The sequence below is a fragment of the Bemisia tabaci genome, chromosome 1 (assembly GCF_918797505.1).
Source record: "Bemisia tabaci chromosome 1, PGI_BMITA_v3".
Lineage (NCBI taxonomy): Eukaryota > Metazoa > Arthropoda > Insecta > Hemiptera > Aleyrodidae > Bemisia > Bemisia tabaci.
In genome coordinates this window covers 19615189-19638870 of record NC_092793.1, presented here as the reverse complement: position 1 = coordinate 19638870, position 23682 = coordinate 19615189, and the positions used below count along the sequence as shown (strand labels likewise).

At 42.2% G+C, this 23682-nt stretch overlaps 1 protein-coding gene across 2 annotated transcripts in view; it reads left to right on the top strand.

Moving 5' to 3' along the window:
* The window catches only part of Sema2a (Semaphorin 2a), a 769825-nt gene that overhangs the window by 605610 nt on the left and 140533 nt on the right, over nt 1–23682 (top strand). For both annotated transcript variants that reach the window (XM_072297641.1, XM_019046942.2), the window contains one exon: nt 15519–15570. In XM_072297641.1, coding sequence (XP_072153742.1) covers nt 15519–15570 — 52 coding nt within the window. The remainder of the gene's footprint in view (nt 1–15518; nt 15571–23682) is intronic.

Below are 23682 nucleotides of genomic sequence, written 5' to 3'. Positions count from 1 at the left end.
GTCACAGCGCCCCTCAGGATTATTTTTTAAAGCCGGCGGCATTATCAAAATTGAATATGACGCGAAAACAGAAGGCCCCCCAACGGCGACGGGGTTTCAAAATCACGACCGCGCCGGATCGTTTTCCGAAAGGGTTGAAAAACGGTGGACACGCCGCGGGATCAACATTCATCAAGTCGTACCGGAAGTGGGGTGCGGCGCGTGCAAAAACGAGGATCGCCCAAACACGATTCGAGGAGATAAGCCCCCGTTTTGATTTGCATATGAAGGAGTCGCGCTCGGGAGGGGGGGGGGGGGGTGTTTTTAATTTCCTCTCATTTTTAGCCCCGTTACGCGCCTGTGAACCCACAACGCCCCCGCCGCCCCCGACCACCGGCCACTCGGCTAATGACTCAATTCTGAGTGTCCCGCGACAGTCCCACCTGTGTGTGAGGCCCCGGGGTGGGATTGCGAGGGGGAGGGGGGAGGGGGCGTAGTACGTTGCGAATGCATGTTCGCGGAGAGAAGGGTTCAGCCGTATTTAGCTTACACAACACCTGTCCGTAAGTGCTTCGGTCCGGTCAAGCGGCGATTATTTTCATCTTGGGTGTCGGATGTTGCCAAGTAGCCTGTTTTTACCTGTAAAAGTTGAGAGACATGTTTTGATTTGTGTAATTTTATTAGTTCACAATGTATTCTTAAACGGATTTGATTCCATATAGAAGTAGAAAATATCAAATTGAAAAATTCTACTGGAAAAAATTAACTGTAAAGCTCAGGAAAAGTGACGTCAGATCTGCTCTTCCTGCGCAGGTGAACATATATAAAGGAAGTGATCATAATATACATAACAGTAAATTTCGAATTTTACGACCCCTCTCCCCCTAAGAACGTTTTATTGACGTAAGCTCCTATCACTGGAGGACACGTAGAATCAAAATGGCAAGACGCTTTCCCAGACGGCCCTAAAGAAGTCTCCTGTTAAATTAAGCTGAAAGCTTCGTTAGAGGTGCTGAGGGACTCTTCAAAATCTCTTAAAATGCTAAGGACCCGACAATTTTGCTAAAAGCAGTTTCTGCAGGATCTAACTGCAATATATTTATGCTAAAAGGTACTTTGTGCATAGGGGTTACATACAACATTGTACCTTTCAGTATAAATACGTTCATTGGTCATATATAAGGGGACGATCGCCGCCTGCTCCCCTGAAGTAGTCCACCCTTTGCCACCTCAGTTTATGGTGAGCATATCATCCTTTTGACGAAGGATCGATCGCCTTTGATCGAGTTTCCATGAGAGGACCGGTCATCCCAAAATTTTTCGTAACTTTGACATTAGCCACCGATATTGACTTGGGCGAGAAGATATTGCGTCTCTGTGAATATGGCGCGGCGTGGCAACGGCGCTGACGGAGTAGACACTCTAGCCTTTCGTAGTTTCGTCTCCCTCCCACTTGGCCCCGTGGCGCAGCGAGGACCCCGTATACCTTTGGGTTCTCGTTGACGATGTAATTATCCGCTAACCCGATCCTTGTCGCAGTTCGCGAGCTTATGAGCGGTGGCGGCGCATTTTTACACCGGTCATTCCTGCGCCAGTGCCTTCGCCGGCAATTTATACGGCCGAGTCTCTACCCGCTAATGATCGCTCAAAGTACATGCATTTTTTTCTTAAAGGCCCGGCGCCTTTGTGCCCTGAACCTCGCAATCAGTGTCCCCGCATGCGCAATTGCGCACTTTCGTCGTTTGTGCATGAGACACTCATGAGCCGAATTCATTCTGTGAAAAGATACAAGTAGTCGGCAATGTCCGCTTTTATCGGTCAGCGCGTCTCGCGTTAAGGCAATAGGACTGCATTGATCAAAATTATCCTAACTATAATGCCGTGCTAAGGAAAAAAGCCGTAGGAGCGCTCAGGCCTTGCCAAATTTCCCCTGGTAAATGACTAATTTACAGGAATTTTTTTAAATATTTGCCTACCAATTTCTCAAATAATTTTTTTCATAGTTTGATCTACTCGTAAAACTTCTGAAAATTTCAAGGAAAAATATTCATACTCTCCGTCAAAAATAAACATTTTATCGAAGGAAATTTTGGCAACTCTCGAATGTTCCTACGGCGTTCTTCCTCAGCACGACAGTATATCATTGGGTTGCTTCTTGCAATTGATGTACAAAAAAACAAAAACAAAGGGAGGATATTGCGATCCTATTCGAGAAGCAGGTGGTTGCAATCGACGGTGGAGGTACCTGATGGATCAATTGTTGATCAACCTCTGAGAAATCCCCTAGTTAGACCATAATTTCCTCCTTTAGTCTTTGAGAAGCAGAAGCACCCAGTTCAATCAATAGGATTGCTCCATTGACTTGCATACATGTTTCAAATACGAGGTAAACTCACTGCTCCATGCGAAATATCCTGATCGGGCGTATTACTGCTTCTCTCTCGAGCAATCGTGACATCTGAGAGTGATACCACTATTCGGCCACGTGAGAGCTCGGGTTGCCTACACTAGAAACGGAAGGCAAACCGACAGTGAGGAAATAAGCGCATCCCGTACTTCGATTTTTGTTCACGCAGACTGATGATTCTCCTTGACAACAGGATCAAAAATATGATTTAATCAAAGAGCATTAGCCGTTGTTTCAGGCCTGAAGCCAAGCAAACGATGCGTCTAACGAGGCGATGCCTAAGGGAAATCATTATTTTTCCGTGTAAGACTCCCGTGAAGAATTAATCCTTTCGTCTATCCTAATTCCCGCGGCGGGGCGCAGCGTCGGTACTATGAATAGCTTAATGGGTCGCACGAATTAAGGCGACTCCCGCAACTTATTTTTGGACGACAACCTCCCCCCCCCCCCCCCTTCCACGACCCCCTCGCATGGCGCGGCGCGGCGCACTGAATGCAGCCAACCTTTTGCATGTTTTTAATTTTCTCGCCGAATCTTTTCTTGCTACGCTCTCTCCTTTTAATTACTTTCTTGTTCCCTTAGCGCGTCTTTCCGTCTCTGGTGACCGTCGTATCCGTTCGTTTTACAGCAGAGCTTCCGCTAAATAACGGCCGAGCTCAATTGATTTTGCATTTTTGATGTTTTTTTTCTGGAGGAAAATACACTAATTTTTCCTATTTGTATACCAGTAGGGAGACGTGAATGATCGATTATCGATACTTCCCTGTCTGAAGCTATGGTAAAAGATAGATTTTTAAGGTGTGCAAACACCCTGTTTATCGATCCTTTTTAAATAGGATTAAATGGCAAATAAATCGATACATCACCAAGCACACCACGTCACTGCTGTATACACTATTTTTTTAATCAAGAACCTTAAAATGTTGTCCCATCCTACTTCAATCAGTTAGAAACATCCAAATTTTATTCATACGAAAAATTCCGTAATTTTTGCGGTCAGTTTTTACTTTTTGTGGGTTCTGGCTTTTAATTATTATTGTTATTTTTTTTTTTTTTTGGATTGATCTTTCCCACCGATCTCAAAATTCGATCCGATCGTCTAAATTCAGTTTATCAGTCGATATATAGTTTTGTGTCGGAATTAGTTTTGACTTTTTGGTGAACTTAGTTTTATTCCTCAAACCCAGTTCCTATAATCTTAAACCTTGTTATTTCAACCGACCAACATTATCACAATCGAATTCAGAAATCACCAAGTAATTATCGCTGCGGAGTTTTGCGTTGATTTTAGCTTTGACGTGTTAAATCGACTCCATTTTCCAAAATACCAGTCCCTGAGATGTTATACTCTCGTATGATTATCAATACCCGCAAAGGTGAACTATACCGAGTTAGATGTTTTTATTTTCTCGATCGAGGGTCCGACTGGCAGCAACGGGGAAGGCATATCCTTCGGGTCGGGTTGGGAGTTATAAAACTAGGTGTTATGAAGACGACTAAACAGCAGGGCCGGAGGGATGAAGTGTGTTAAAAACTTGAAAGGCGTCAAAAGTTGAGTCCCGGAGTTATCTCAAAGGAATCGCCGGCGAGCGAAGTAGCTTGCGAGGAAAAGCCTCCGAGACGCGGGGGAGAACGAGGGCTACACCAATGGTAAAACCCCTTATGAATGTTCGGACGTTGCCTAATTTCCCCGGATGAAATATTCATTTTTGAGAGAAATTTTGAATATTTTAACATGAAATTTTCTTGTATGGTAGATTAAGTTGCAGAGCAAATCCTCTGATAAATTCAACGAATGACGTTTCCAAGTTTGATAGAAAATTCGTGTTTTAAAGGGATGAATTTGGCAACGTCTTTATGTTCTTACGGGGTTCTTACTGAGCACACCGGGACCGCAGCGTAACTTTTGCGGGTAATGTCGGCCCCGCAGCCGACCCGAATTGAGTTAGCATCCGTAATGTACAAAAATAAAATGCGTGCATGTATATTTGTGTTCTCCTACCGGCTTCGCTCGCCCTTCCACCGTCTCCGCCCACCCCGCCTACCCCGCCTGCATTTCTTTTTGTTTCCCTCCCTCTAATTTCCAGGTTCTGCTTTGTTAGCTCCACTCTCTAGGGTGTCCGACTGATGAGTCTGTGGGCGCATCGCATCGTGGGGTCAAAAAGCGGGGAGGATTTTGAAAAATTCATGACGATCTTCTTCATATTTTTCTTCTCCTCTCTATTGTCTTTGCTTTTTCGTTTTTTCCATTTTCTCTCCTATTTCTCTTTTTCTCCTGGTTCTTAAAATATCGTATCTTTTCTGCTCCCTCTATTCTTGACTCTCATTCCTCTTTGACTAGATTCTTCCTTCTCACCCTTCTTATCTTCCTTATTTTCTTATCTCTTGTCTGGTTTTCCTCTTTTTTCCCTCCTTTTTGTTCTTCTTTCTTATTTTCATCGCCATTCTTCTTCATTTCTTTTCAATTATTCTCCATTTTTCTCGTTTAGTTTCATCGAATTTTTTTATCGATTTCCTTTATTGTCCTCTCCAGCCCACCGGTTCCGTCGTTTTTGCATCTCCTCCGCTTATTTCTCTCCCTTTTATTTCCCGTTTTTGCAGACTATTATCAACAATATTAACTTCATCCCCTCCAGCCCCAAGAAGCGGGGGACGCGCGAGAGCATCCATCGCGGTGGTGGGTTAACAGATGCAAATAGGCCCCTAAGGAACCTCCCCCTTCCACGCTGCGTCTTTCAAGAAGAAGACTGAGGGACTGAAAAATTTTCTTTGATTTCATATTGAGATATTTTTAAGGACAGCGTAATTGCTTCTATGCGTCGGCTGTCCGCCGCAATTCAATTTCGTTCTGTCATCCCAATATTTTTTCACTTCTCCCTCTCTCCCGGATTCCCATGTCCGTTTCTCTTCTCCCCGGTCGTCCCCCAGTATCCGCCCTTTGATTCTGATCTTGCCATTATCCCAGAGTGCCTCTGCTCCCGCTTCGAAGTGATTTAATATTTGATGGGGTGTCATTGTTTATTTCCATCCTGGTCCATTATCTCTTGGTCTGTCTGTCAAAATTTGTGGAAATGGGAATGAGTACTTTTTTCATTTGCCTTTCAAGAAACACTTTGCCGAACATGCGTCGACTACAAAGTTTATGACATTGACTCCAGAGAAAAATTATAGTATCTAAACCACAAGAGAAGGGGAGCTAGTGACACTAGAGCACCTATGTACGGAAGAGTGTTGCAATCTCAGGCACTCTAGTGACTGCTAACTCAAAATAGGAACATCGATGCCTTCGTCCAGACGCATTACAGCTGCAACGAGCATTTTCAAACAAAAAGGGCCAAAATGTCAAACCAAATGGAAATTTTGATGATAAGAAACTTGCAGTTTAAATAATTACTCATTTCAAGAATCCGTTTATTTTGGGAATTATCTGTCTATACAGTTAATATTATAGTAGTAGTTGTGGTAGAGCACTGACTATTTGGTTCAAAACACCAATTTTGTCGGCTTGTAAAACCTATGAACCTTTTTTTTTAGTGTAAATACAGTTTTGCGCGTGATCCCCTCAGCACATCTGACGATGAGTTCAACAGTTAACAGGAAAAGGCCTCCGGGTCAGGAAATAAAATGCGGGCTGGCCACATTGTAGTATTCAGACAAAGAGTAATGGTGGGGGCGTAGGAAAACGCTGGAAGTAAAATCTGGCCCTAATGCCGAATAGCCTGACACTGGAAGCGTTACCAACGAAATTTTGTGATTATTTGAACGAGACTGACAATACGTCGATCCTCCAACGTAACGTCGTATCTCGATTTCTACGTGAGACCTGTTGTCCATATAACTTCATGCTCTCCGGAGCTCACGTGGAAATCGACATACGTCCTTATACGCTAGAGGAGCGACGAATAGAGTGAGGGAGCCTGCCCGCGGCTCGGTTGTGGTGTGGTGGCGGTCGCCAGCAGTAAATATGGTTCCATTGTTTTTATTTTTATTTCCATTTCGGCTCATCATGATTACAGCCGGGAACAGTACAAAGACCGACCGCATTTATTGCTAATTATCGTCGCCTATGTGATGTAAGCGCATATCTCAATTTTCACGTGAGCTCCAGAAAGCCTGCATTTCTATGTGAAACAGAGCTCTTGTGAAAATTGAGTTTCGCCCCTACGTCAGAAGGGCGACGTTATGGGGACCAGCTATGCTGCATGACCGCGTGGAAAAACATCTGCGGTTCACATCTGAAAAATGTTGCGCAAAAAACGCGGGAAACTTGAAAGGGATCCACAATTCGGCATACCATGAACTACCACAGTTCTGTTTTTCCCCGTTTTTTCATCGCTTAGCCTAGTTTTTTTTTCCATCCAACTTTTTGAAGCGATATCAAAGGATGCCTTTCTCTCGTTCCATTCTGACTAAACGCGAACTGATGCCCAGCATTATAAATCCGCATCGCGCACATCCGAAAAATTGACGAGCGAGTAAAATGTTCATCCGTGACCCACCGAAGGCATCTCAACATTGTAAGACAATATTTTTTGGAAATGCGTACGATCATGCACGATCAGTTTATTTTATAACAACCGCCCGTTTCAAATAATCATCTCTCTGTTTTCTTTTTGTTATCTTTATCTATCGCTTTGTCTATCACTTTTATAATTTACCCGTTGGTATAGATTACTGTAAACCTAAACAAACTGTAAATTTTATCGAGGTGGGTTTGCACTCACTGATCCAGTCACTGTAATTACCGTAATTTATAATGCTGATCTTTAATCTTGTACTGTAAGTAGCTGGAACTTGATGGACCTGCCTCGCTGGGTATGTTTTGACGGAAAGGGAGGCATCGTGAGCGCTGAACAGCCTCTAGCGGTCGATAGATCACAAGTCTTAAACATGAGCTCATAATTCTGTTTAATATTACGTGAACAGATCCTGCGGGCCCTTCAACTGGCCTCTGCACGGCAAGAGTAGGTTTGTATTATGAATAGCGTTGGTCATATATTTTAAACGAACTAAAACAACGGCTTGTGCGCTCACCGCTGGAGGAGAATTTTCTATTCTTCAGCAGGATTATTATTGATCATCTCTCTGTGGTTGTCGGAAAATCTTCCGAATGACAGTGAGAAATTTCGAGCGAAAATAATCTAGAGGTTGCAGTAATGTTGACACTGCGGTGAAAATATTCTAGATAAGAGGAGTGTGAATGATTTGGTGCCTCTGTTGAATTGAATGGTCTTCCCGCTAAACCGGGCTGCTTAAGATTGATTCATCCGCCGCCGCTTGAAATGGACCACTAGACAAGCAGACAAGGTACGAATTTCAGCATTTTGATACATGTTTCTCAACCAAAATTTCACGTAAAACACGATACGCACAACGAAAATTACCGAAATCAACTCCTTACGAAGATATTTAATGATTCTTGAGGTGTAAATTCAAACTACCCGCTCATGAAAACTCGATGCTCTGCGTTATTCACATCGCGCGCTAACCGTTATCATGACAGTCTCTTGCGATATAAAAATCTGGCAACCCTAATCTTGACGCTTTGGCTCAGCTATAGCAAATTGCTTATAGTTTGAACAACACATGGAGGGAAATGAACATTGCTCGATTGAGAGGCTTGCTGAAACCGTTGTAGTGCGCGATTTGACCCACGTATAGAGCTTTAAGTTTCTTGTCAGCGGGCAGTTTAAAATCCGCGTAACCAATGTGAAATGAAAAGGTTAATATCTTCGTTAGGAGCTGGTTTCAGTAATTTTCGTTGCGCGAATCGTATTTTACGTGAAATTTTGGTTAAGACACATGTATCAGAATGCTTGAATTCGTGCCTTGTCTAGTGGTCCATTTTACGGAAAATGAGGGAAAGAACTATTGGATTTACCCACGATCAACTCCCGCGTTCGAAACAAAACTCTTGGAAATGAAGGCTCAATTTTCATAGTTTTTTTTAAAATTTTGAAGAGTTCACCACTAAAATTCAACACATAAGAAACATACATACAAATCCGGTGACGTCGCTCAAATTGAGGATTCCCTGAACTTAAAAATACCCCTTTATAGTATCGGATTTGCATCCTTTTTTTGAAACCTCGTTTGAATAGCTCGTAACTCTCATCAAGTAAAATGTGGCCTATACCTGTGTACCTACCTATTTTTTTTACAAGTTTACTCATTAAAAAATTAAACTATTTAAGTATATACCGTTCATATGTGAATAACTGCAAATGAGAGTGAGAAGTCAAGTTCGCCTTCAACTCGATGGATACAAATTGAGTGGCTTAGGAGTTGAAATAGTCGTATCACGCAAGTTTAGTTCCACGTGATATTCAAAGGACGAGTGACTTTCGTTGGAATCTTCGCGTTTAATGACCTCATCAGTAGAACACGCCCAGTAACTTTTACTCGTCCTTCCGCAGAAAAATATGTTAATATTGACTTTGAGATAAGTTGCGAAAGTTAAAATTTTGCGAAGCATTCACGCACAGAAATGGGATGTTTCATGTACGGATACATATGTAACTAGTTTCGAAAGTAAATGACATTCCAGACCATGCTTTGACGATCGCTCAAACGAATCTCGGGGATTTTTCGAGATGAAAAATGAGTCTACGCTTGAGTTGCAGCTAAGATTAGCAGCATGACTCTTTCGGAGCTGCTTATCTTGCAGAGAGATCTGCATTGGAGACAAAATTGCAGTCTTCGCCCTCTTTGTCGCCAGCGGGAGCGGAATCGGGGCCCGTTCACATGTGCCGTCGATTTTCGTCTCCGAACACGCGCTCACAGGCGCAGAAAACGCCCCTTCCCAAACGCTCGCTGTTGTCTAACTGTGAGTTTTAAAAACCACGAGAGAAACGAAAAACCCACTCTAAAGAGCTCAGGGGATCGAATTTGACAGAAAATGTAGTCTTTTTTTTATTGACATTAATTTTGAAATCATTAACTGTCATGAGCATTCAGACTAAGGTGCGCCTTTCGCTTTTAAACCACTAATAGGATTCCCGCATAGAACGAACGGCGAACGCGAGAGCATATTTTTCGAGATGGCAGGAACTTCAACTTTTTGGAAGAGATTAGCTCATAATATCATTGTTAATGCATCCCATGCTTCAGAATGTCCCGAAATTCACATCAGTGGAAATGTTCCCGTATGCAGAAAGGCGATATTTTGATGGAAGAGTTTAAGATGTTTGGTTCCTTATTGCAAAATGTAATCCATACAACTTCCGCCATCTTTGTTTTTGATTTTCCTTCAATGCTGAACTAAAGACAGCTGACCTTTAATCGCATTCTAAAAATGCGTCAACTTTTTTGACGTGGACCCAACCAAATTTTCGGAGATTCCAGGATCTAGTGACCACCATTACACTTTCCCTCTTACGTATCTTCCTTGATTCGAGCCATTCTAGGAGCGCCGGCAACGATGGCGGGAATTCGAGAGGTGCATTAAAACACTCTTTGTCTTGAGCAAACATGCGCGCGCGGAATTACATTCGCCGAAAAGTATTCCTACCTTTGACGACTCGAACGGAAACGGATTTTTCAAGGATGAAGTGACTCGGGAGGGAGCCAACCGAAAGGCGCGGAGGTGACGAGCCTGAAGATTCAGACGCCCCCCCCCCCCCCCCCCCCCGATCGTCCCTTAGGGAGGGGCGATCGTTAATGCAGACGTCTAGTTGACTTAATTTCAGCAGGGACGAGGTGCTTGATCCACCCTACGACTCTGGCTGGAAACGTAAACGGATTTTCCAGACTTTTCTCGTAAAAATGGAGGTGTAGACGTGTTGACGTGGGGTGTCAATAGAATTTTGGGAAACAAGTTCAACATATTTTCCAACGTTTTCTTGACGATATAGGTGTGTGGTAAAGCAACCAAGACCATAATTAGGGCTTTATTCATAGGGTCGTATCCGTTATATTTCCTTACGCGTTAAGACCACCTAACTCAATGTGATTCTTATGGCTAAAAAAAAAAACAACTTTAAATGTGACCTCTAGTCGCTCTTTAGACACCTCCTTTTTCTAGGAAACTCCATGCGGTTTACATGGTATAATTAATGGAGGTCTAGAGAAATCCTATCCTTGGCATAGCATCATACTAGGGATAGTATAACGAATCTTAATTCGAATATTCAAACGTATAATTGGACAACATTTTGATATTAGGAACTCCATATTCCTGCTCAACCGTAAACGAAACACACACATGTCTATGGAGAAACTATTGGTAAAGTCGTTGTTTTTAAGCTGAGCCAGAAATTGTAGTTACTAATTGCAAAATGTAGTCCAATTCATGTAATTTGAGTGGATTTTAGACTTTGCGAATGCGCTTATCACATGATATTTTAACACCCTTACAAATGGGGCATTTCCTCTTTTTCGCTTTCACTGTAGTTTGCAATAGTTTCACATTTCTGTTACCGCCGACCGTGTTCCTACAAATCAGAAATGTATCGTGTTGCGACCGGTGAAGTCTTCAAAAAATGCACAAAATGACCGCTAAATTCAAACTCACCACCAGTCCCTGGATTTCTTCCACATCCGAAAGACGCCAGTTGGGTAGTTTACGGGCGGAAATGGCTCCTCTGGCGGAATGGCGGTACACGCGAATTTCCGATTCCCAGATGAAGGTGGGGTGGAATCGGACACGGATATGCTACTAGATGGAATCCGGGGGATAAAAATGCCTCCCCGCAGGCCATTTCGGGGAGCCGCGCCGTAAAGAGGGATAAATGACAAACAGGGATTTGTCGGCGGGGAGCCTCGGCTTAAATCTGACCGTTACCGCGCATTCGTTTATCGGGGGAAGTAAATTTATTCGTCCGTTCGGGGAGGGCGAAATGAACGTATTTATGCGAAAAGGAACTATGTCTCACGCAACCGCTATGCACGTAGTTCGTTTTAGCATAAATACGGCCAAATTTAAGCCGACACATGTAAAATATCGCCCGGGAAAAATCTCGCGGGCCCCTGACACGGGAGTTTCCTCTTTTTGAATTCTTATCTAAACAGCATTAGTTTGAAGTTTGCGCATTTGTTATGCCAGTGCTAACGCAGGAACGGATAAGCACCGGGTACTTACTCCATGCTCACCGCAGCTCATACACACTGTAAATGGCCAACTTTCTCGGGATTCTCCCGTTTCTTGCTCCGTAAATCTACGTGCATCAGGGAGCGTCTACGCTATTTCATCGCAGTGCAGTTTTTCAGCCGAGGTTCAGGGTGCCTTTCGATATGCAGAAATCAAACCGGTGTTGATGAAACTCCAAAGAAAGCGAATTATTGATGATCGACACCTCGAATCTTTATCTTATCTATTGCTTTTGTATTGTAATTTTCACTGTTTTAAAGGAAGAAATCATGAAGACGACACACGCAAATTTTTCCCTTTTAACGTCATTTTTTCAACACCTCGTTTCCATCATTGTCGATTCTCTTACTCTAAGAGGAAAAACAGAATGAGCGTGAAACTTTGGTATCAAAATCGTGAAGAATCATCGCCTCTGGAATGAGACTCTCCCATGGCAAGAAAATGATAATCCTCAACGAATGTCTATATGCATTGTTCTGTTAAAATCTTCGTTCCTCATCGTAATTATCACAAAAACTACAGAAGCGAAATTGTAGAATGACGCTTTTGAGCTAGTTTTATCATTACACGAGGTGTTAAGCTGTACCAAATTAAGGATTCAATCTTAAAGTTGATTTTTTTTTCTTCCAAAATTATTCAAGACGGATCCACAATGCCATCTTTGCACTAAATCCCAAACATCTCCAAAAAAGAATCGCTTAAGTTTAACGATTATGCTATTAATTACGCTTGAGTGTCGGTTTCTCCCTCAGCCTCGTCGTGTGATGGAGAGGTATTCTCTCCCAGAACCACACGCCGCGCCGCGCCACGGTTGCAACGCATTAAAAACGCCTTCATTGAGTGAATGTATGCAACTTTCAATGCATTCTTCTCCAAGGATACAGAGCGTCACGATACCCGCGAATGAGATTCTTTACTATTACGCTGCCTCTTTTACTCACTCTTTAAGGTTTCTATCGTTCGCGTTTATATTCTATACCTACCGCTAACGTTTGCGCAAAGTTTTCACGACCATTTACACACAAATGCAAATATATTTTTTTTGCACACACTGCACTATTCCGTAACGCTATGCTATGACCACTCTGCAGCGTGCCTGCCGCACGTGGCTCTGTACTGTTCGCACAGTGCATCATTGCATTATAATAAGACATTTCTCCAGAGCAGATTCCTCTTTAAAAATTGATTACTCCTAAAACCTATTCTAATGCTTTTTAAACTTTAATTCGTTTACTACTTTGTCTATATTTAATGGTTTAGAAGTTCATCGATGTGCATTTTATTGTGTGGCAGCTTCGCCAATCGCTGCATGCGCAAACGGTTTCAGTAAAAGAGTGTTTGGATGATATTCGTGATAACTGTATGGGTATGAAAAGTGTGCGCAAACGTTACACAACCACTCTAGAATGGAGATTTCATCCCTCAGTTCTACGACCGAAATTTTAATATGCTCCGACTCAAAATATCCTTGAAAGTCTTGAGCATACAGGGTGATTCAGAAGTCCTACACCATCACATTAAGCTTCACCCCTGTAACTTTTGAACAAATTGAGGTAGAGATTTGAAAGTTTGTGAGTACTTGGAGGTATAAAAAGGCGACTTTTTTGAACCCCCAAAATTTTGAAGGGACCATTCTGAAAAAAGAGCAAGAACTCTAAGGGTTGTAGGGATGGTGCGGGACTTACAAATCACGCTGTACAGGCTTTTTATCTCGAAGTTTGGACCTTAAATGCGCCTCCTGGCGAGCCCAACATCGGCAATCCAGATCAATAAGTCACATCTCCGCCGTAAACTTAGATTTGAGCCTCTGAAGTGAAGTGAGTGCCATCAGTCATCGCGAATTAAGTTAAGCGGCTGGAAGTGACGTGACTCGGCCCGTAGCATCCATCTCCTACCAGCTTCACTTTCATCGAATTTTGCATTCCCAGACCCTTCTTTATCCTAAGAGGTCTCGCCTCGTCTGTGATTTTAAGCCGTGACTCAACGTTAAACGTCGATTCCACTCAGTTAAAAATGACGCGGAGTTCGGAGTCGAAGTTTGAAAGCCCAAAGAACTTTTAGTCCCTCCGTTGCCAACGGGAAAAAGTAGCCATAGGATTAGCTTATCTTGTTTCGTATCCAAGTTTCCTCTAGTACCTATCCCATGTATTATTGACTTGTTTAAGATAGTCGAATTTGTGACGTTGATGTACATTTACGTACTCCAAGGCTAATTTTCTCGGAATAAACTTATCTCCTCGAAGCCGCGTTTCTCTTGTCCATACAAGAGCGGCTTTGGTCAGAGTAAAGCATACTTGATCGTAAAACTTTGCGTCTTGTCTCTGACGAAGAGAAACTCATGTGTATCGTACACTGTTTCACTTCTTTAGCAGCGTCTTTCCTCAGGAAACCCCACTTAATTTACAATTTGGTCAAGGTAGCTTCGAGGAGATTCTTAAAATAGCATCATAAAAAGGAACACTTTCGCAAATCTCAAGTAAAGTTCAGCAGTATAACTTTGGGAATAGATCCTTGCAAGGAATTCCACGAATCTCCCATTTAAAAAAATGCAAAATACGATGTAGAATATACACCAGAGTCTTGCCAATTTTAAGGTATAGGCTCGCGTCCATCTTAACGTTCGTCAAAATTTTAAACTTTTTTCATCCGTATTTTGTACTTTTTGCAGTAATAAATCATTGGAATTCCTTGTAAGGATCAATTTTCAAAGTTATACCGCATGTCTGCAAGAATATTTATTTTTATGGTGCTATTTTGAGGGCTTTCCTAAACGTTTCTTAATGACAATGTAAACAAAGTCAGGCTTTCCAAAGAAATGAGCTGTTTAAGGAACGACTAAAAGTAAAACCCTGAGAAATCGGGAGCAGTGAATCAAACACGCCTTTCCCTAGTTCATATTCCTTCATGAGTGAAATGACTCAACTGCTCTATCGTGCTAAGGAAGAACGCCGCGTGAACATTCGAAAGTTGCCAAATTTCCCCGAATAAAACATGTATTTTTGAAAAACGTTATGCATATTTTTCCTCGAAATTCTCAGATGTTTCAGATTGAATTGCGAACAAAATTTTCTGAAAAATTAGAGGAAAAATATTCCTGATTTTCTCTGTAAATTCGTTTCTTATTGAAGGAAATATGGCAACGCCTGAATGCTCATATGGCGTTCTTCCTTAGCTGACAGTGCTAGTGTGTATTAAGTCTCAGGGTATATAGAGAGGATGCGAGGATACTGACACTGAGCAAGTAAAGCGGCACGAGGGACGAGGGATGGGGGAGGGAGTAATGGCGGAGAATTAATTGTTTGTATAAGCAGTAGTTAAAAGCGGGGTAATCTCTTCTCCTGGGATAATACCCGACACGATAAGTATAAAGACGTGACATTTCGTCAGTCTGATCAGTTTACGTTGCGGTGAGCTTTCGCCTCTCCCTCCTCTCCGCTCCGCATCCATTCACCCTTCCTCGCCGTCAGCTCCTCTCGTTTTTTTACGCTTGGTTCCCGGTTTTGCAACCAAATTATTCCTTAATTCTTTCGAAATAGGCCCAATTTTTCTTATTTTGTTCGTGGATATCGGAGTTATCAAGAACAGTGGAAAAAAAACACATTGGATGTAGAGTCCAGACTCTTGAAAACATTGACAAGAAAAAATACTCTTGATTCAATCGGATTTTTGCTTGAATCAAAACGAAATTCGCTTAAATTAAGAGGCTTGGTTCTTAATTTAAGCTAGATTCTGATTGAATTAAGAGTACTTTTTCCTGTCGATGTTTTTAAGAGTCTGGACTCTAGATCCAATGTGTTTTCTTTTTTCCCCCAGTGAATGCATAATTTACCGAAAGGTGATTAACTGGTTTTTCTGCATGAAAAAAAAGTGGCTTTTTGGATGCCTCCTAGATAGATTTTACTGTCATTATATGCTTTCATCAACACGACTTATTTCCCTCACGGTATCCATGAATTTCTAATTACGTCCTTATGTTTAGCTGTGCAATCATGACTGTTATCTAATTTTCATGTGCTAATTTCTTTGTTTTATTTTCTGTTCCAGGGACCATGTATATAAACTGAACTTAAGCAATATTAGTCAATCTCACTGTGAGGTAAGAGCCATCATCAATCATCAGTCATTAATTATTTGAGTTGTATTAAAACAGGGGGCAGGGGCTTATCGAAGATAATCTTACGTCAATATGTTGGGGGTTGCTGGACAAGTATTAGGGGTGCGTTGTAAGAAATGAGGAGCCGTCAAAAAATGGGAATAACAGCGTTACGTAATTTATGGACAGCCCGTAAGTTACGAGACGAGGCTGCAGGTTTGATAACACGGAAAAGGTAGCTCGCTTAGATGCAGAATCGAAACACACGGCATCCGTATTAATTCTTTGACGACCGTGGTTTTCTAACTCAACGTGACAGCATTTACAGGGATAAAAAATAGCAGCGCAGGGCCGGGGCCACGGGGATAAGAGATAAAGAAGCACTTAAACGCGCGGAGAAGGGATCCTTGGGGAGGGAAGAGAGGTCGGCTGGACCGAAACCCGGCGAGAAACCAAGAATTAAATATAATGTATTTTCCGAACCGGAGCAGTTATTTGATGGATTGATGTTGGGCCCGATGGCCGCCCCCTGCCCGCCGTTCCGGGCTCCGGGTCATTTATAATTCCCTGACAAATCAGAACGGACACAAATTGTGACACGGAAATGATACCGAACTTTTATACGTTACCAAATAAAACTTCACATTAATAACGGCGCCTTCGTTCGCCCGCAACGCATTCTTGCACACACACCTGAATAAACTTATCCCGCCGGATCTTCGCCACGATAAATCAAACGTCGCCTTCGCTGCCCCTTGATTAACGCCACCCGCTGCACAGCCCCCTCCCTCCCGAGGCTTCCGCTTATATGGTGTCTTGCCTTTCTCCCTTCCCTTTGCTCGACGTATGAGAGGCCGATGACTTATTTGAGCCCCGCGACTTTTTCTACTTGTTTGACGGTCGAATTATCTCCACTGAATGTTGCCGGTTGCGTTCACTGAAAGTGAAGGAGACTCTTCAGCACTTATCCTCAGTGCTAATGATTATTGCTGCTCCTTGAATAGATCATTTTAGGGTTGATTAGGCATCTTAGACGTCACTCGTAAGTAATGCATTACCCGCAACCTAACGACCTCACCTATAGTTAAGTTATAGGTATGCAACATTCAGAACATCACGACGATGATTCCATGCAAACCCATATTTCGATAGTGAATATTCAAAATTCTCACTTCCATTTCATTTTTAAGTAAGAACCACAAGATATTTTCAACGCCATTTTAGGAAACATTTTTATAAGTAAGTAGAGAAGTGTAATTTCTTTCAATTTTCGGTGATCGACATACTTACCCAGTCTGCTCCAAAAAAAAAAAAAGGTGGGAAAAGTATGACACAGTATGACACAGGCTTTTCTTAGCAACATATTCAGTAGTATGCCCACCAGGTTCACCAACTTCTTGTAACAGAAAAATAAAAAATTGAAAAATAAACACATAAAATCTTGGTGGAACTTTAACATTCAGTTCCGCAAGACTTAGCTGGAAAAATCACTGACATTTAGTAGATTCAGCGAGTTATTGTAAGTCGAAAGTCAGCTTCGCCGCCATTTCATCGCGACGCATTGTTACGAATTCCATGCCCAGTTAGCAACACTGCAGCGCGAGTATATGTTTCCCATTCCCGACACTCTATTTAGAATATTAAACTGAAGCTGACAATCCGTTCGTGATTGATGTTCGGCTTGACGGAACGCGCGACCCACTTTCAGCGTTCCTTCATCAGAGCGGAAAAATTTCCGCCGGAGTAATTTTCAAATTGAGTCGGAGAAAGGTTGGAATCAAACGCCAGACGAACTTCTGTCTGATTTGAAGTTCATGAGGGATGACACGAGGGAAGAGCATTCATTTCTGGCGTGCATTAGGATCAACCCAACTTCGAAACCCGCAGCCACAAAATATTTAAAAAGGCCAAAACAGTTAAAATTCCCAATCAGCAAACCTGACAATACATGGGCAAATACAGATGCTGAAAAAGCAGAGGTTTTAGCTGATCACTTTGAAGCCGCTTTTCAACCGCACGAAGACCTGGAAACACTATCTGACTCTGATGTTTCCACCGGCAGTTCTGACTCAGATTTGCAGAATGAAGGGGAAGTGTCCACATTGAAACCCCGAAAAATCAAAAAAATCCCACCAATAAAAATAAAAACCATATCTCCCTCAGAAATCATTAAAGAGATAAAAGGTAAAATTAAGGCAAACAAAGCACCTGGATTTGATAAAATCTCAGGACTGATTTTGAAGAACTTGCCTAACAGGGCAATAATGAAATTGGTCTCAATCTTTAATGCTGTCATTAGATGCAAATATATTCCCTCTCAATGGAAGATAGCGGAAATCTTCGTCCTCTTAAAACCAGACAAACCTCCTACAGAGGCTGCATCTTACAGGCCAATTTCGTTGTTGCCTGTTATCGGCAAACTCTTTGAAAAACTGTACATTAAGAGATTGAACGAGATAGTTGGCAAGCAAAATCTAATAATCGACGCCCAATTTGGTTTCCGAGCGAAACATTCTACAATTGATCAACTTCATAGAATAACTAAATTTATAGAAGACTCCCTGGAAAAGGGAGAATACTGTGTGGCGGTTTTTCTTGATGTAGCGCAGGCATTTGATCGTGTCTGGCACGAGCGCCTCATCGGAAAACTCTACAAAATGCTCCCATGTAACCATGTTGAACTCCTGTCTTCATTTTTATCAGGTAGACAATTTAGAGTGCGATATGAAAATACCACCTCAAGTTTCAGACCAATAAGGGCAGGAGTTCCGCAGGGTTCCTGTCTTTCCCCCCTTCTCTATTCCCTTTTCACCACAGACATCCCGCAGTCTGGGAGAGGGGGGAAACTGGGAGTTTATGCCGATGATACGCTTGTGCTAGCAGCGTCGAAAAGCTACAGGGAGGCACGTTTTAACGCTCAATCCCACCTAAACAGGATTAATAAATGGACAAACAAAGATAAGACCAAATTAAATGCGTCTAAATCGGTAGAAATTGTATTTACCAACAGGCCATTTACTCATATTCCTCTTCACTTAGGAAACTCTGAAATCCCTCGCGACACAGTCGCCCGATATCTCGGCCTCCACCTGGATTCCAGGCTCAAGTGGGGTGCACACATAAAGAAAAAAGTCGAGCAATTAAGACTTAAATTTCATGATATGCAGTGGCTGATTGGCCGCAAATCCAAGTTATCTCTAGAAACCAAACTGCTCCTCTACAAGTCAATGTTGAGGCCGGTTTGGAGTTATGGCTGCCAGTTGTGGGGCTGTGCAGCCAAGTCAAATTTAAAAAAGATAGAAGTCATACAAATGAAAATATTACGAAGCATTTCAAAAGCCAGATGGTATGAGAGGAACGCGGATATTCGCGCCGACCTCAACATTGATTCTGTAGAGGACTACATAACAAAAATGTACAACTCTTACGAAACTAGGCTGCATAGGCATCCCAACCCAGAAGCGCTTGCGCTTCTGGAAAAGGACCAATGCACCCGAAGATTAAAACGTCGCAAACCCCACGAGCTTGGAATTCAGGGGTTCTCAAAATTATCCTTCTTTTAAACTGACGGGCCTCCTTGTGCTCTTCGAACGCAATCAGGGGCTCTTGGGCATTTGACCGGGTTCGGTCACCCGCATTCCATGTCAAAGCAAAAAGACATTTTTACTTTGAAGCAAAATTGTTTTATTTTTCCCTCCTCATTTTTCAGAGGTTGTATTTCTCTCCATATAAATTAAAAAAAATGTGTGTAACCTAGTATAAGTTTATCTTATAAGTTAAACCCAAGTTTTTTAAAGATGTATCTTACATCTAAAAACATTCTGTACATATTATAACTTTTGTACAAATAATAAAAAAAAAAAAAAAAAAAAACTTCGAAACCTTTTGAAACTGTAAAGGTCTGTTTAATATTGCACGCCAGGGCGGAAATGATCCATAGTCTTTTGAAGCTATTTCAGTCTTTGAACGTCGGGATATGGTTGTTTCAACGCCATCGGAAGACATGCTCAAAAATACTGGGATATTAAATAATTGATCAGTTGCATAGTAACAGATCGTGTTTTAATAGTTTAGCACTGGAAAAAAAACACATTGGATTTAGAGTCCAGACTCTTGAAAACATTGACAAGAAAGAGGACTCTTGATTCAATCGGATTTAAGCTTAAATCAAAAGGAAATCCGCTCAAATTAAGAGGCTTGGTTCTTGAATTAAGCTTAAATCTGATCGAATCAAGAGTAATTTTTCTTGTCGGTGTTTTTAAGAGTCTGGACTCTGATCCAATGTGTTTTTTTCCAGTGAGGCGTGTTAACTACATCGATGCCTAGTCTTCATCAAAACGAGCCGAGGCTTCCTAAAAACCTGCGACCCGTAGGTTGTATGAGGCTGGCACAAGTGGCACAAGCTTTACATGTAGGTCTAAAAATATATCTTTAAAAAAGGATCAGACATCAAATTGAATAAAAATATCGAGTATCAGGGATTTTCTCTTGACAACAGTGTCTAGAAATTCCAAGCCGGGTCAAATTGAACCAACTATCTCCTCTTAGGTATGGGGCCAGCACATATGAGCTTTTAGATATGGGTCTAAAAATATATCCTGAAAAAAAGACTGGACAATAAATTGAGAAAAATAAAGAAATCGAGTGTGAACTCAGCCGAAAATAGGAGAAACGTATTTGGGCTTCGTTGTTCATAATTTCTCGAATCTGGGCAATACCTCACCGACAGCATAGAGCAGAGCAGAGCAATCCAAGCCTCGCGCCTTCAATTTTGCAGATGCAACACGGGCATCCATTGAGCGCGAATAGTTGAATCGCTGCGCCGTCATAAACGCGCTTGATTTCCCTTGCTCCATTTCCATTTCATGTTGGTTTCGTTGGCATTTTTTTTATAGTGGTACTTCGAGGGCTACGTGAGCAACACAACCGAAGATAGGAAAGATGTATTCTAAGTCGTAACCACATCGAGTGTTCTGCACCAAATTTTCCTAAACAATTTTTCAGATTAAAACTTCCCTCCAAGTGGCTCTAGGGTGGTTACCATAGATTTATAAATCGACTTCTGAGGCTATGTTTACATATTGAACCAATCGATATCGATACAGTCTCACCTGCTTGATGTATCGAATACGACCATTGGCAACCCGGTGTAGTAAGGCTGGAGGCCGCGGTTGAAACGCGGCAATTTTTCCCGCGTTCCCGGTGAATTCCCAAATCAGCACTATTCAAGCATAGGATTGAGGTGGGCGCAATAGTGTCTCCAAGTGAGGTACGTGAAAAACGTTTTCCCGGGGAACAAAAGCCACCATTCATAAACTAGTATCCGGGTGCGCGTGGGAGGGGGTGGGGGGTTGCAGGGACGCCGAGAGCCGCGTTTACTAGAGCCCCGCCAAGTCGGCCAGAACGTGACTCCCTCGGAGTCACCAAACCGCGCAGTGGACACAATTGCACCACATTTGCAATAAGGGATCACCGTTATTCCGCATTCAAGAAACAGCGTATTTTCCAATAATTTCCTTATGCAGTTCGGTGCTTTCATCAATGAGCTAGAAGTATTGGTTCCTTAGTGCCAGGTAAAGTCTAATTTCAACGTGATCTTCCCCTGCCCGTGCGATCGGTTCTTGTCACACTGAAAAAATGGTCGTAAAACGGATTTTTTTTTTCCACCATTGAATATATTATTTCAATCCAAAGATGTGCAAGTCTGTCTTCCATCACAAATTCTATTCATTGATGATGAGAGAAAAAAAAAAAAAAAAAAAAAAAAAAAAAAAAAAAAAATCCAGTTGAATTAAACAAAAATGCATAAAGTAAATTTTTATTTTAACAAAAAAGATTTCCTGAGCCTGAGAGTTGTTATTTAAATCAGGGGCATTTTTCTTTTAACCCTGGTTAACGTTTTCTTTAGTGCTAATGTGAATTTACAAAAATACGTATTCATCCTTTACGGTCTTTCTTACGCGTCCGTTCGATGAAGCAAACACAATTCTCACATGTGCGTGTTTCGGAACAGAAATCGTATCTCTAGCGTGAGGAATTTTTCCGTATTGAAGACCAGGTTTTAAGTGAAAGTTTGTTGCGGAAACACACGTTGTACTGCTTGATTTCTTACCCTATATAGTGGTCTAGTTTCATTCCAATATTTTTGTTATGTTGAACACCCAAAATTCGACGTGTTTGTGCTCAAAGGAATGGGCCTGTTGCAAACTTTTGCTAGAGCAAAAATAAGAGTTGTTTATTGTAGATAATGCCTCAAAAATCACGATGAGCGCATCGGCAAAGTCTGAAATGCACTCATAACTTCACAATCTGCGTAAGAAATTTGCGTTTTTTTAAGCTTCCCGCTTCAAAAACGATACTACGGCGTAGGTGAACATTTTGTTAGAGGAGTCGCTCCATCGTCGGCAATATTCATCATGGCCGACGCTTGCACGCAGTTCCGCGCGTAATTCAAGGAGAGTTCAAGGTCAATCCATTCGGGCGTGGAAAATATGAACGTTAACACACCGATTGTTATCTGGTCTAATCCAGTTCAGGTGTTATCTCGTCCCATCAAACGTGTTTTGGCGGATTGGCGTCGGCTATGATTATTATTGCCGACGATGGAACGACTCCTCTTACAAAATGTTCACCTGTGCCGTAGTATCGTTTTTGAAGCGGGAAGCTCAAAAAACCGCAAATTTCTTACGCAGATTGTGAAGTTATGAGTGCATTTCAGAGTTTGCCGATGCGCTCATCGTGATTTTTGAGGCATTATCTATAAGAAACAACTCTTAGTTTTGCTCTAGCAAAAGTTTGCAACAGGCCCATTATGTGCACAGAGTTTGCATGCTACTTATTTCCTTTAAATAGGTCCAATTGGACAAATCGTCGTCTCCCGCACGAAGGAACGTAACTTAATTTCAAGGTTGCCAAATTGATTTAAACAATTAATTTATTTTACAAAAATGTACGTAAGCAATTTGTATCCAAAATATCTCTGTTTTTTGCTTGGAATCTAGAGAAAAATCAGGGAAAATTTCTGTCAGAAATACCCAAAATTCTCCTGATTAATAGGCAATTTTCGAGGGGAAATTTGGCAACATTGGAATGGAGTTACGTTCTTTCGTCCGGGAGACAACGAAATGACCACTGTGCGGCGAGGAATCGAGCCGAAGACGGGAGGCGCGAGGATTCTGGCGTTTATGTAAATTCGCGGGCGCGTTTAAAAGTGAGCGAAATTATTCATCAGAATGTAGCGAACGTGACGTGTAGACGTGGGGAAATAGTGGGGCGCTACGTGACGTGACGTCTACCGCGTTGCCTACCCCGCAGCCGGCAGGGGGCCCGCTGCAATGGTGCAATAGTGCATTCCCGCAGCCGCAGCTACGTCTCGCCACGTATTCCGTGTGAACACGCGACATGCATGCATGTTCCCGACGCGACGTTCCCTCCCCGATCCGTTGCACGAATCGTAATTTTTCCGATCTCTACATCGGAACACACCCCCCCCCCCCCCCACCGCCCTCCCCCTCTCGAAGAGAGAGTCTCAAATAAAGCTCGGATTGCGCGTGGTTTCTCTCGCGGATCCTCCGAGACCAATGAATCGAGTTTAGCGGGAAGGAACCACTTTTTTGAGGGAGGGGGGTCTAGTATGCTTGTCAAAATGACACCCAACAGAGTAGGAGATACTTTTTAGTAGAGTCTAACATCGGTTATTTCTCAAAGAAAGAGAAGATGGCCGAATCGACTTAACGTAATTTTGGTTTTTCCGTAAGCGGGACGTTCATATAACTGATCATACTCTCTAATATGAAACTATAAGAGTAATGCATACTGCCTGAGGCGCAATGCTTTCCGGCTCTGGAAAAAAAATACATTGGATCTAGAGTCCAGACTCTTGAAAACATTGACAAGAAAAATTACTCTTGATTCAATCGGATTTTTGCTTGAATCAAAACGAAATCCGCTTAAATTCAGAGGCTTGGTTCTTGATTTAAGCTAGATTCTGATTGAATCAAGAGTACTTTTTCTTGTCGGTGTTTTTAAGAGTCTGGACTCTAGATCCAATGTGTTTTTTTTCCCAGTGCTGTTGCGAAATAATTGTTTGAAGCGCCGCGCCGTAGCACTCCGCGG